General features: G+C 37.5%; 2 protein-coding genes across 2 annotated transcripts in view; one reads left to right on the top strand and one right to left on the bottom strand.

Annotated features, from left to right (window-relative positions):
* Positions 1-12,986, bottom strand: part of PPM1E (protein phosphatase, Mg2+/Mn2+ dependent 1E) — a 213,465-nt gene that overhangs the window by 145,343 nt on the left and 55,136 nt on the right. The window lies entirely within an intron of this gene.
* LOC112655674 (calmodulin-1-like) lies at positions 6,061-7,202 on the top strand. Its single transcript, XM_025440890.3, has one exon. The coding sequence runs from the start codon at positions 6,071-6,073 to the stop codon at positions 6,569-6,571; it is 501 nt and encodes a 166-aa protein (XP_025296675.2). The 5' UTR covers positions 6,061-6,070; the 3' UTR covers positions 6,572-7,202.

Raw genomic sequence — 12,986 nt, 5'->3', positions numbered from 1 at the left:
CAGAAAACCCTAAGACTCGACCAAAAAATTTATTAGAGCTGATAAATGAATTCAGTAAAGTTGTAGGATACAAAGTCAACATACAGAAATCTGTTGTGTTTCTATACAGTAACAGTGAGCTAGCAGAAAGAAAAATTAAGAAAATAATCCCATTTACAATTGTAACAAAAAGTAAAATACATAGGAATAAATTTAATCAAGGTGGTAAAAGAGCTATACTATGAAAACTGTAAGACATTGATGAAATAAGTTGAATACAATACAAATAAATGGAAAGATATACAATACTCATGGATTGAAATAATTAATATTGCTAAAATGGCCATGTTACTCAAAGCAATCTACAGCTTTAATGCAGATCCCTATCAAAATACCAATAATATTTTTCACAAAACTAGAACAAATAATAATAAAATTTGTATGAAACAAAAGACCCTGAATAGCCAAAGCAATCTTGAGAAAGAACAAAACTGGAGGTATCACAATCCCAGATTTCAAACTATACTAAAAGTCATAGTAATCAAAATAGTGTGGTACTGACAAAAATACAGACACATAGATCAATGGAACAGAAATAAACCCACACATATACGGTCAATTAATCTACAAAAATGAAAAATATACAATGAGGAAAGGAAATCTCTTCAATAAATGGTGCTGAGAAAACTAGACGGCTACATGCAAAACAATGAAACTGGACCATTTTCTTATACTATGCACAAATATAAACTCAAAATGTATTAAAGACCTAAATGTAAGACCTGAAACCATAACATATCTTAAAGAAAACACAGGCAGGGATCCCTGGGTGGCGCAGCAGTTTGGCGCCTGCTTTTGGCCCAGGGCGCGATCCTGGAGACCCGGGATCGAATCCCACGTCAGGCTCCCGGTGCATGGAGCCTGCTTCTCCCTCTGCCTGTGTCTCTGCCTCTCTCTCTCTCTCTCACTGCGTGCCTATCATTAAGAAAAAAAAAAAAAAGAAAGAAAACACAGGCAGTAATCTCTTAGACAATGGCCTTAGCAATATTTTTCTGGATCTGTTTCATCAGGCAAGGAAAACAGAAGCAAAATGAAATTACTGGGACTACATCAGACTACCAAGCTTTGCATAGTGAAAGAAACCATCAACAAAATGAAAAGGCAACCTAGTAAATAGGAGAAGATATTTGCAAATGATATATATGATAAGAGATAGATATCCAAAACATAAAGAACTCCTACAACTCAACACCACTCAAAAATAACAAAACCCAAATAATTTAATTAAAAACTGGGTAGACATCCTGAACAGGATCTGATTACTCAGTCCCCACTCCCAAAAAAGAAATCTTGCCATTCATGATAACATGAGACGAACCTAGAAGTTATAACACTAAGTGAAATTAAGTCAAAGAAAGACTAATATCAGGGCATCTGGGTGGTGCAGTTGGTTGAGCATCCTATTCTTGGTTTCAGCCCAGGCTCTAGATATCAGGGTCATGAGATCGAGACCGCAGCATGGAGTCTGGTTGGGATTCTCTCTCTCTCCCTCTGCCCCTCCCACTCGTGCTTTCTCTCTTAAATAAATAAAATCTTAAAAAAGAAAAAAAAGAATAATACCATATTTCACTTACATGTGGAATCTAAAAAACAAAACACACAAAAAACAAAAACAGACTAATACAGAAAACAAACTGGTATTTACCAGAGAGGAGGGGAGAGGAGATAGGTGAAGGAGATTAAGAGGTATAAACTTCCAGTTACAAAATACAATAAATCAAGAGGATTAAAAATACATATGGGGAGAGATACTGGGTGGCTCAGTGGTTGAGCATCTGCCTTTGGCCCAAGGCATGATCCTGGAATCCCGGAATTGAGTCCCACATCAGGCTTCCTGCATGGAGCCTGCCTCTCTCTCTGTGTGTCTCTCATGAATAAATAAAATTCATTTTTGGATCTGACTCCAAAAGCAAAGGCAGCAAAAGCAAAACAAAAAAAAGGGGGGACTAGGGGCATCTGGCTGGCTCAACCCATTAAACATCCAACTCTTGGTTTCAGCTCAGATCATGATCTCAGGCACAAGATATGGAACCCTGCAATGGGCTCCCTGTGCAGCAGGGAGTCTTCTTGAGATTCTCTCCCTTTCCTTCCCTCTCTACCCCCACCCCTTGCTCATACGTGCTTTCTCTCTAAAATGAATAAATAAATAAAGTCTTTTAAAATAAGAAAGAAGAAACAAGTGGGACTTTATCAAACTAAAAAGCTTTTGTATAGCAAAGGAAACTATCAACAAAATGAAAAGATAATACGTGGGAAACAATATTTGCAAATCATCTATCCAGTAAGGGCTTAATATCCAAAATATATTAATATTATATAACTCAACAGCAAAAAAACAAACAGTGCAATTAGAAAATGGGAGGAGGAGCTGGATGGCTCAGTGAGTTATGCGTCCACCTTTGGCTCGGGTCATGATCCCAGGGTCCTGGGACCAAGCCCTGCATCAGACTCCTTGCTCAGCAGGGAGTCTGTTTCTCCCTCTCCCTTTGCCTGTGTTCTGTCAAATAAATAAAATATTTTTTTAAATGGGCAGAGGATCTGAATAGACATTTTTCCAAAGAAAACAAATAGGTGATCGATAGGCACATGAAAAGATGTTCAACATCACTAATCATCAGAGAAATGTAAATCAAAACTACAATGAGATTACGGCCTCATACCAGTCAGAATGGCTTAGTATCAAAAAGACAAGAAAAACAAGTGCTGGCAAGGATGTAGAGAAAAGTAGACCACTATGCACTGTTGGTAGGATTGTAAATTGGTACAGCTGCTATGGAATACAATATGGAGGTTCCTCAAAATATTAAAAATGGAACTACCATATAATCTACCAATTCCACTTCTGGGTATTTACCTGAAGAAAATGAAAAGATATGCACCCTTATGTTCATCAAAGCATTATTCACAATAGCCAAGATATGGAAACAACCTAAGTGTCCAACAATGAATGAATAAAAGCATGGTGTACATATGCATGTGTATGGCTACTCAGCCATAAAAAAGAATAAAATCTTGCCATTTTGTAACAACATGGATAGATCTCAAGGGAATTATGCTAAGCAAAAAGTCATTCAGAAAAAAAAAAGTCATTCAGAGAAAGACAAATATCTATGATTTCACTTATATATGGAATCTAAAAAACAAATGAAGAAAACAAAAAATCATCGTTATAGAGAGCTGAATGATGGGGATGCCTGGGTGGCTCAGTGGTTGAGCATCTGCCTTCGGCTCAGACCATGATCCCAGCATTCTGGGATCGAGTCCCACATCAGGCTCCCTATTGGGAGCCTGCTTCTTCTTCTACCTATGTGTGCCTCTCTGTCTCTCTCACGAATAAATAAATAAATCTTAAATATATATATATATATATATATTAAAAATTAAATTGAAAAATTAAAAACAGAGAACAGAATGGTGGTTGCCAGAGGAGAAGAGGACTGGAAAGTGGGCAAAACAGGGGAAGGATGTCAAGGAGTACAAATTTCCAGCTATAAAATAAATCATAGGTATGTAAAGTACAGCTGGTGACTCTAGCCAATAATATTGTAAAGCATACTTGAAAGTTGCCAAGAAAGTAAATTCTAAAAGCTAACTTCGTATGATGACAGATGATAACCAGATTTATTCTTGTTATGCATATGAATATTGAATCACTACAACGGGGCAGCCCCGGTGGCGCAGCGGTTTAGCGCCGCCTGCAGCCCAGGGCATGATCCTGGAGTACCGGGATGGAGTCCCACGTCGGGCTCTCTGCATGGAGCCTGCTTCTCCCTCTGCCTGTGTCTCTGCCTCCCTCTCTCTCTCTCTCTCTCTCTCTCTCTGCATCTCTATGAATAAATAAAATCTTAAAAAAATTAAAAAATCACTACAATACATATGAATACTGAATCACTACACTGTCCACCTAAAACCAACATGTTATATGGCAATTATACCTCAATTTAAATTTTTTTTAAATTTAAAATAAAACTACCAGGGGCACCTGGGTGGCTCGCTCAGCTAAGTGTCTGACTCTTGATTTTGACTGAGGTCATGATCTCAGGATTGTGAGATCCCACATCAGACTCTGCACTGGGCATGGAGGCTGCTTAAGATATTCTCTCTCTTGGGGATCCCTGGGTGGCGCAGTGGTTTAGCGCCTGCCTTTGGCCCAGGGCGCGATCCTGGAGACCTGGGATCGAATCCCACATCGGGCTTCCGGTGCATGGAGCCTGCTTCTCCCTCTGCCTATGTCTCTGCCTCTCTCTCTTTCTCTCTCTGTGACTATCATAAATAAATAAAAATTTTAAAAAAAAAAAAAAGATATTCTCTCTCTCTCTCTCTCTCTCTCTCTCTCTCTCTCTCTCCCCACCCCCAACCTCCCCAACAAAGAACTACCATATCATCCAGCAGTCTTACTTCTGGGGATACATCCAAAGGAAATAAAATCACTATCCTGAATAGTTATCTGCACTCCCATGCTCACTGTAGCATTATTCATGGCAGCAAAAATATTCAAACAATCTAAGCATCCATGGATAGATGAATGGATAAAGAAAATGTACACACACACGGAATATTATTCTGCCTCTAAAAAGCAGGAATTCTTGCCATTTGTAACAACATAGATGAACTTGGAGGAGATTACACTAAGTAAAATATAAGGAAAAAAAGTTGATGTCAGAGTAACAGAGAGTAGAATGGTAGTTACCAGAGGCTGGGGGTAGGGGCAAGGGGAAGACACTGATCAAAAGGTCCAAGCTTTCAGTTATAAGAAGAATAAATTCTGGAGACCTACTGTACAGCAGACTGACTACTGTTAATGATAATGTATTGTATGCCTGTAATTTGATGACAGTAAATCTCCAGTGTTCTCACTATACACAAAAGTCATAAATATGGGAGGTGATAGATTTGTTAACTAGCTTGATCATAGTAATTATTTTACAATGTATACATATATCAAAACATGATGTATACTTTAAATATATACAATTTTTATTTGTCAAAATAGTTTTTTTAAAGTCACGAATGTGTAGTCTCTATTTTACTCATTCTGACTTCAGGTATTTTGTCAGTATTTTAGAGTCATGTATATACATATTTCCTATTGTAGCCTAATAGGTACATTCCTTTAGGATACTGATCATGTCTTGTACTGTTGAATCCCAAGTAATAGGACACAGAAAAAGAACACTTAGCCTATGTTAAAACAGGTCCTGTGCTTAGTTTAGCACATCACATGTACTATCTTCTTTAACCCTCCCAGCAATCCTGTGGTGTAGGCACTATTATCTAAACCCCATTTTCCTGATGAGAAACTTGAGGTTTGAGAGGTTAAGGAATTTACTCAAGTTCACATAACTACTAAGTGGAGCCAGAATTAATTCCAAGTCTGATACCAAAATTCATGCCCTTTATCACTGTGTTATATTGTGTCTCACATATTCCAGAAAAAAACAGAAGTATGTAAGAATGGCTATGGAAAATTGGGGGGCAAAGATCAGTAACCATAACAATTGTTATAAGATTCTACCACCTTATTTGATAAGGATTTATAAAGAAAACAGATTTTTACATATTTATTTACCAAAGATTTAATGAACATTTATGTATAAGGCAATGCTCAAAGATTCCTGTCCTTACAGTGCTTAGTTAGATAAGAGGTCTTTCCAGGAAGAAAGAAAGTTTCAAGGGAAGTAGAAGAAAGCCACTACAAAATGACAAAGTGCAAAATGGAGATGGTAACCATCAGTATAAATTCTACCTAGGATCTAGGTGGCCTAATTATGAATTCATATGTGGGTTGCCAGTGCATGAAACAGCAAGAAAATAGTGAACTTGGGGACTATATTAAAAGCTTACACTAATTAAAGACTGTATATGGAAATAGGTAGCCTTTAAATTTCTGTAATTAAAATCCAATTATCTTTTTCCTCTGCATCCCTACTACGTTAAGTGGTTTGGGCTCATCGTTTTTAATAAACTCTGTAAGACAGAAATGAAGATGTATTTATTATCTTTCTCAGCACCAACAAGTAGTCATTAAAATATGCTTTTAGGGTTGTGTGGCCGCTTCTCGGAGACCGGTAGCGCTTGCAGCATGGCTGACCAACTGACTGAGGAGCAGATTGCAGAATTCAAAGAAGCCTTTTCACTATTTGACAAGGATGGTGATGGAACTATAACAACAAAGGAATTGGGAACTGTAATGAGGTCTCTTGGGCAGAATCCCACAGAAGCAAAGTTACAGGACATGATTAATGAAGTAGATGCTGATGGAAATGGCACAATTGACTTCCCGGAATTTCTGACAATGATGGCAAGAAAAATGAAAGACACAGACAGTGAAGAAGAAATTAGAGAAGCATTCCGTGTGTTTGATAAGGATGGCAATGGCTATATTAGTGCAGCAGAGCTTCGCCATGTGATGACAAACCTGGGAGAGAAGTTAACAGATGAAGAGGTTGATGAAATGATCAGGGAACCAGATATTGATGGTGATGGTCAAGTAAACTATGAAGAGTTTGTACAAATGATGACAGCAAAGTGAAGACATTGTACAGAATGTGTTAAATTTCTTGTACAAAATTGTTTATTTGCCTTTTCTTTGTTTGTAACTTATCTGTAAAAGGTTTCCCCCTGCTGTCAAAAAATATGCATGTATAGTAATTAGGACTTCATTCCTCCATGTTTTCTTCCCTTATCTTACTGTCATTGTCCTGAAACCTTATTTTAGAAAATTGATCAGGTAACATGTTGCATGTGGCTTACTCTGGATATATCTAAGCCCTTCTGCACATCTAAACTTAGATGGAGTTGGTCAAATGAGGGAACATCTGGGTTATGCCTTTTTTTTAAGTAGTTTTCTTTAGGAACTGTCAGCATGTTGTTGTTGAAGTGTGGAGTTGTAACTCTGCGTGGACTATGGACAGTCAACAATATGTACTTAAAAGTTGCACTACTGCAAAACGGGTGTATTATCCAGGTACTCGTACACTATTTTTTTGTACTGCTGGTCCTGTACCAGAAACATTTTCTTTTATTGTTACTTGCTTTTTAAACTTTGTTTTAGCCACTTAAAGAAAATCTGCTTATGGCACAATTTGCCTCAAATCCATTCCAAGTTGTATATTTGTTTTCCAATAAAAAAATTACAATTTAAAAAAAAAAATAAAATAAAATATGCTTTTAGGGATCCCTGGGTGGCGCAGCGGTTTGGCGCTCTATCGAGTCCCACGTCGGGCTCCCGGTGCATGGAGCCTGCTTCTCCCTCTGCCTGTGTCTCTGCCTCTCTGTCTCTCTCTGTGTGACTATCATGAATAAATAAATAAAATCTTAAAAAATATATATGCTTTTAGGTAAAGATGTTCTGAATTAATTATGAATATAGTACTTGTTACCTGTGTGACTTTAGGCAATTTTTATAACCTCTCTATGTACCTCAAGCTTCTCATCTGAAAAATAAAAATAATAAGAATTCCTATACCCCATACAGTTGTTGTGAGGGTTAGAGAATGTGTTCAGGTTCTTAATAAAACTCAATGGGACGCCTGGGTGCCTCAGTGGTTGAGCGTCTGCCTTTGGCTTGGGCATGATCCCGGGGTCCCAGGATCGAGTTCCACATTGGGCTTCCTGCATGGAAGTCTCTCATGAATAAATAAAATCTTTAAAGAAAAATCTCAAGTGTTAAGGTTTTTTTTCCTGTTTAATATTATTTACTTTTTAAGTAAGGTACTGATAATAGACTAGATCCAGTACCAATTTAACTTTATTTTTTTAATTTTATTTATTTAGGGCAGCCCCGGTGGCGCAGCGGTTTGGCGCTGCCTGAAGCCCAGGGTGTGATCCTGGAGTCCCAGGATCGAGTCCCGCATCAGGCTTCCTGCATGGAGCCTGCTTCTCCCTCTGCCTGTGTCTCTGCCTCTCTCTCGCTCTCTCTGAATAAATAAATGAATAGATATTTTTAAAATTTATTTATTTATTTATTTATTCATGAGAGATACAGAGAGAGGCAGAGACACAGGCAGAGGGAGGAGAAGCAGACTCCATGTAGGAGCCTGATGCAGGACTCAATCCAGGAACTCCAGGATCATGTCCTGAGCCAAAGGCAGACGCTCAACTGCTGAGTCACCCAGGCGTCCCTATTTTAGAAAAAGAATAGAGCTTATTCTTCTTAGGAAACTCAAGTATTTTCTAAGAGATAAATAAAATAGAGTGTTTTATTATCATACAAGTTTTAGAGTGCTTGGGAATCCTTAGTGTTATTAACCAGTTTGAGATGTGGCATGATTTATTTATAGCATGTTTTGCTTGCTTGAATGTAAGAAACTTTCTAGCTTCTCAGTGAATGTAGGACAAAGAAATCAGTATTTAATACTTCAAATTTAGAAAAATAAAAAAGAGAAAAATACTAAATAGGAAAGTCTACAAATGTAATTGCCCCCAAATGATAATACACTTGTAAAATTCCAAGGAACTTTCATATGTTAAAATGAAAATAATAAGCATTTTCAAAATAAGGTAATAAAAAGCCTTCCAAAACTATCTGTTAAAGCAGAATACGTGGTATGTCACTGTGAAAAAGTCTGGTGGTTCCTCACAAAATTAAACACAGAATAACCATATGATCCAGCAATTCCAATCCTAGGTGTACATCCTGAAGGACTGAAAGCAGAGACTCAAAGAAATAATTTGTACACCAAGGTTCATAGCAGCAAAAGGTGGAAACAGTGCAAGTGTCCATTAACAGATGAATGGATAAATAAAATGTGACACATATATATACAATGGAGTATTTCAGCCATTAAAAAAGGAGAGTCCAGGGGTGCCTGGGTGGCTCAGTCGGTTAAGTGTCTGCCTTCTGCTCAGGTCATGATCCCAGGGTCCTGGATCAAGCCACACACCAGGCTCCTAGCTCAGCAGGGAGCCTGCTTTTCCCTCTCCCTCTGCCTGGTGTCCCCCTGCTTGTGAGTGCACACTCTCTGCCAAATAAATTAATTAAATCTTTTTTTTAAATGAGAGTGATACCCCAGAAGAGCATGAATAATTCAAAACATTAAGTGAAATAAAACAGACACAAAAACACATATTGTGTGATTCCACTTATATGAAGTTGGTACCCAGAACAGGCAAATTCAGAAACATGGAAAGCACAACAGAAGTTACAAGGGGCAGGGTGAAAGAGGGGAAATGGATAGTTATTGTTCAATGGGTATGGAGTTTCTGTTTCGGATGGTAAAGAAGTTCCAGAGATAGGTGATAGTTATACAACATTATAAATGTATTTCATGCCACTGAATTATACACTTAAAAATAATTAAAATGATAAATGTTATGTCATATAAAAAAGTTAAAAAATAATGCAGCTAGAATGTATATAATATTATTATAAAGAGTAAAGACGGGGATCCCTGGGTGGCTCAGCGGTTTTGCTCCTGCCTTTGGCCCAGGGCGCAATCCTGGAGTCCTGGGATCGAGTCCCACGTCAGGCTCCTGGCATGGAGCCTGCTTCTCCCTCTGCCTGTGTCTCTGCCTCTCTCTCTCTCTCTCTCTATGTCTATCATAAATAAATAAAAATAAATCTTTAAAAAAAAAAAAGAGTAAAGAGAAGGAAATACTTTTTCTTTTTTTTTTGAGAAGGAAATATTTTCAAATGTAGAAATAGAAAATGGTTTATTCCGTAGTTAAAATAATAACTATAAGAAAGATCTTTTTTTTTTTTTTAAGATTTTATTTAGGGGCACCTGGGTGGCTCAGTGGTTGAGCATCTGCCCTTGGCTCAGGTTGTGATCCTGGGGTCTTGTGATCGAGTCCCAAATCAGGCTCCCCATGGGGAGCCTGCTTCTCCCTCTGTCTCTGCCACTCTCTCTGTGTCTCTCATGAATAAATAAAAATAAAAACAAATAATAAGTAAATAAAAGATTTCATTTATTTGAGGAGAGAGTGCGTGCACAAGCAGGGGGAGCAGCAGAGGGAGAGGGAGACACAGTCTCCCTGCCCAGCAGGGAGCTGGACTCAAGGCTTGATCCCAGGACCCCAGGAATCATGAACTGAACCAAAGGCAGACACTTAACTGACTGAGCCACCCTGGTGCCTCCCAAAAATGTTTTTTAACATTGAGAATGGGAGAACAAAGTTATGTATGGCAATTCAACATCATTATCTTCTTGCAACAATGATTAATATACAATACACTTGTTATCCTTAAACTGAGACCCAAATGCAATGTCAAAATCAGCCCTAGTAGATAATCAACATTTGATTTACATAATCTGATAAAAAAAAACTCTTCAAAGCACTAAGAAAAAAAAACCCTCAAAAAATACTTTGATAATAACATTAACAAAGCTACAATTAAGTAAGAGCAAGAGAAAACCCGTACTTTCCTGCTCCCAGGTATCTCTAGAAGAACATATGGTTGTTCTCAACTATTAACTTTACTTCAGGAATGATACACTGGCAGGGGCCCTGGGTGGCTCAGTCAGTTAAGCGTCTGACTTCAGCTCAGGTTATGATCTCAGGGTCCTGGGATCAAGCCCCTTGTTGGGTTCCCTGCTCAGAGGGGAGTCGTCTTCTCCTTCTGACCCTCCCTCCACTAATGTTTTCTCTCTCTCTCTCAAATAAAATCTTAAAGATAAAAAGGAATGATATACTGGCAGTCTGACAAAACCTATGTGATGAGGACCAAAATCAGGACAGTACTATTTCTATAAGTTAAAGCAGTATATATTCTCCAGGTAAAAATTCTAGTTTATAGAAAAGAACACAAATCACATAAGATGCTGAATCAGGACCATCAATTTAGGCTTCAAGCCCCCTATCTTTTTTTTTTTTTTCCAAGTTCTTATTTAAATTCCAGTTAGTTGACATATAGTATAATATCGGTTTCAGGAGTAGAATTTAGTGATTCATCACATACATATAACACCTCCTCAATACCCATTACCATTTAGCCCATTCCCATTCACCTCTTCTCCTATCAACTCTGTTCTCTATAGTTAAGTCTCTTATGGTTTGCCTCCCTCTTTTTTCCCCCTTCCCCTATGTTCATATGTTTTTTTTTTCTTAAATTCTACATGAGTGATATCAAATGGTATTTGTCTTTCTCTGACTTGTTTAGCTTAGCATAATACGTTCTAGCTCTATCCATATCATTGCAAATAACAAGAGTTAATTCTTTTGATGGCTGAGTAATATTCCAGTGTATATATCCCACATCTTCTTTATCCATTTATCAGTTGATAGACATTTGGGTTCTTTCCATAACTTGGCTATTGTTGATAATGCTGCTACAAATATTGGGGTACAAGTGTCTCTCCAAATCAGTATTTTTGTATTCTTTGGGTAAATACCTAGTAGTGCAATTGCTGGGTCATGGGGTAATTCTATTTTTAACATCTTGAGGAACCTCCACACTATTTTCCAGAGTCAAGCCCCTATGACATTGTGTTTAAGACCCCTGAATACAGTGATGCTCAGTTAAAACAATGTCTCAGCCATAATTTCGAGTTAATACTGATTTTAAAGAATTCAAAACAATATAGATTTTCACTCTAACTCACAGACCTAATTATAGATTTGGTAGAAGGGTTTTTATTTTCCTACTGAAAATTCTGAAGTTGAGGGCAAAGGTTTAAGTGGTTTATCCAATCAATCAATGGTAAGAACTTTAAAAGGGGAGAGCTGTCTCAGCTGGTAGAACATAGGACTGTTGTGAGTTCAAGGTCCATGCTCAGTGTAGAGATCTTTAAATAAATAAATAGATATATAGATAGGAAGAGAGGAAAAGGAATGGACTTTTATCATTGAGCATCCATATGCACTAAGCTAAAAATATTTCTGCACCTACCTACAAATAAATATTTCTTTTTTTTTTCAAATAAATATTTCTTATAGTTCATGTAATTTATTATTTAAAATACCTATGCCACATAATTACACAACTCAAGAGTATACCATTCACATCCCGGTCTATGTCAGAGGTAAGCAAATTTTGGTCTGTGGAATCAAGTCTGGTCCAACATTTTTTTTTTTTGTAAGTGAAATTTTATTTAAAAAAAAAAAAGAAAGAAATTTTATTAGAATATAGTCACACCCATTTGTTTACATATTGTCTATAGCTGTTTATTATAACAACAGGGTTGGGAGGTTATGACATACCTTATGACCTGCAAAGCCTAAAATTTTACCATCTGGCCCTCTACAAAAAAATATCACTAGGGGCTGCTGGGTGGGATCAGTTCGTTGAGCATCTGAGTCTTGATTTCAGTTCATGTCATAATCTAAGGGTTGGGAGATGGGAGTCCTCATTAGGCTCTGCGCTCAGCATCAAGTCAGCTTGTCCCCCACCCTCCTCCCGCTTGCTTTCATGCTTTCTCTAATAAATAAAATCTTTTTAAAAAAGTCCTTGGCCTGTACAAATGCCACCCCTGGAATAATGTAGTGCAGTTAGTGTAGTATAGTGTACAAATGCATGTAGTGTACAAATGCATAGCCAATGCAACAGCCCTGAAACAAGTTACTGAAGAAACTATTCATATTTGATAGATGAGAAAACTAATACTCAGTGACACCAAGTATATATCTAAGGTCATACAGCTCTTAAGTGACAAAGTCAACTTTCAGATCAAGGTCCTCCCAGTAAGTCACACAAGACCATATACACATGGGAATATTAGTAATACCTCCTACAGCTGTTATTGTTAAGTTTCAGAGAAGTGCATAAAAATATTAGTTGTTATTAATATTATTAGAGTCAAAATTAAACCCTCATTGAGTTTGGCCTTATATTCTCCTTTAACCTTCCACAAAACTAGGGTTTTAGCCATGCATGCCTCCATAATTACCAATCTCTCAAAATGTGATCCTCACATTCCTATTCTCAACATACTCCATCTGTCTAAATACTACTCTTTGTCTAGAATCAACTTAAATGTCACATTCTTAGGGACACTTTCTCTGAGTCT

The sequence above is a fragment of the Canis lupus genome, chromosome 9 (assembly GCF_003254725.2).
Source record: "Canis lupus dingo isolate Sandy chromosome 9, ASM325472v2, whole genome shotgun sequence".
NCBI classification, from domain to species: Eukaryota; Metazoa; Chordata; class Mammalia; order Carnivora; family Canidae; genus Canis; species Canis lupus.
This window is presented reverse-complemented; position numbering and strand designations above follow the sequence as displayed.

Coding starts and splice junctions, on each gene's coding strand:
- LOC112655674 (XM_025440890.3), top strand. CDS start 6,071: ATGCTTTTAGGGTTGTGTGGCCGCTTCTCGGAGACCGGTAGCGCTTGC.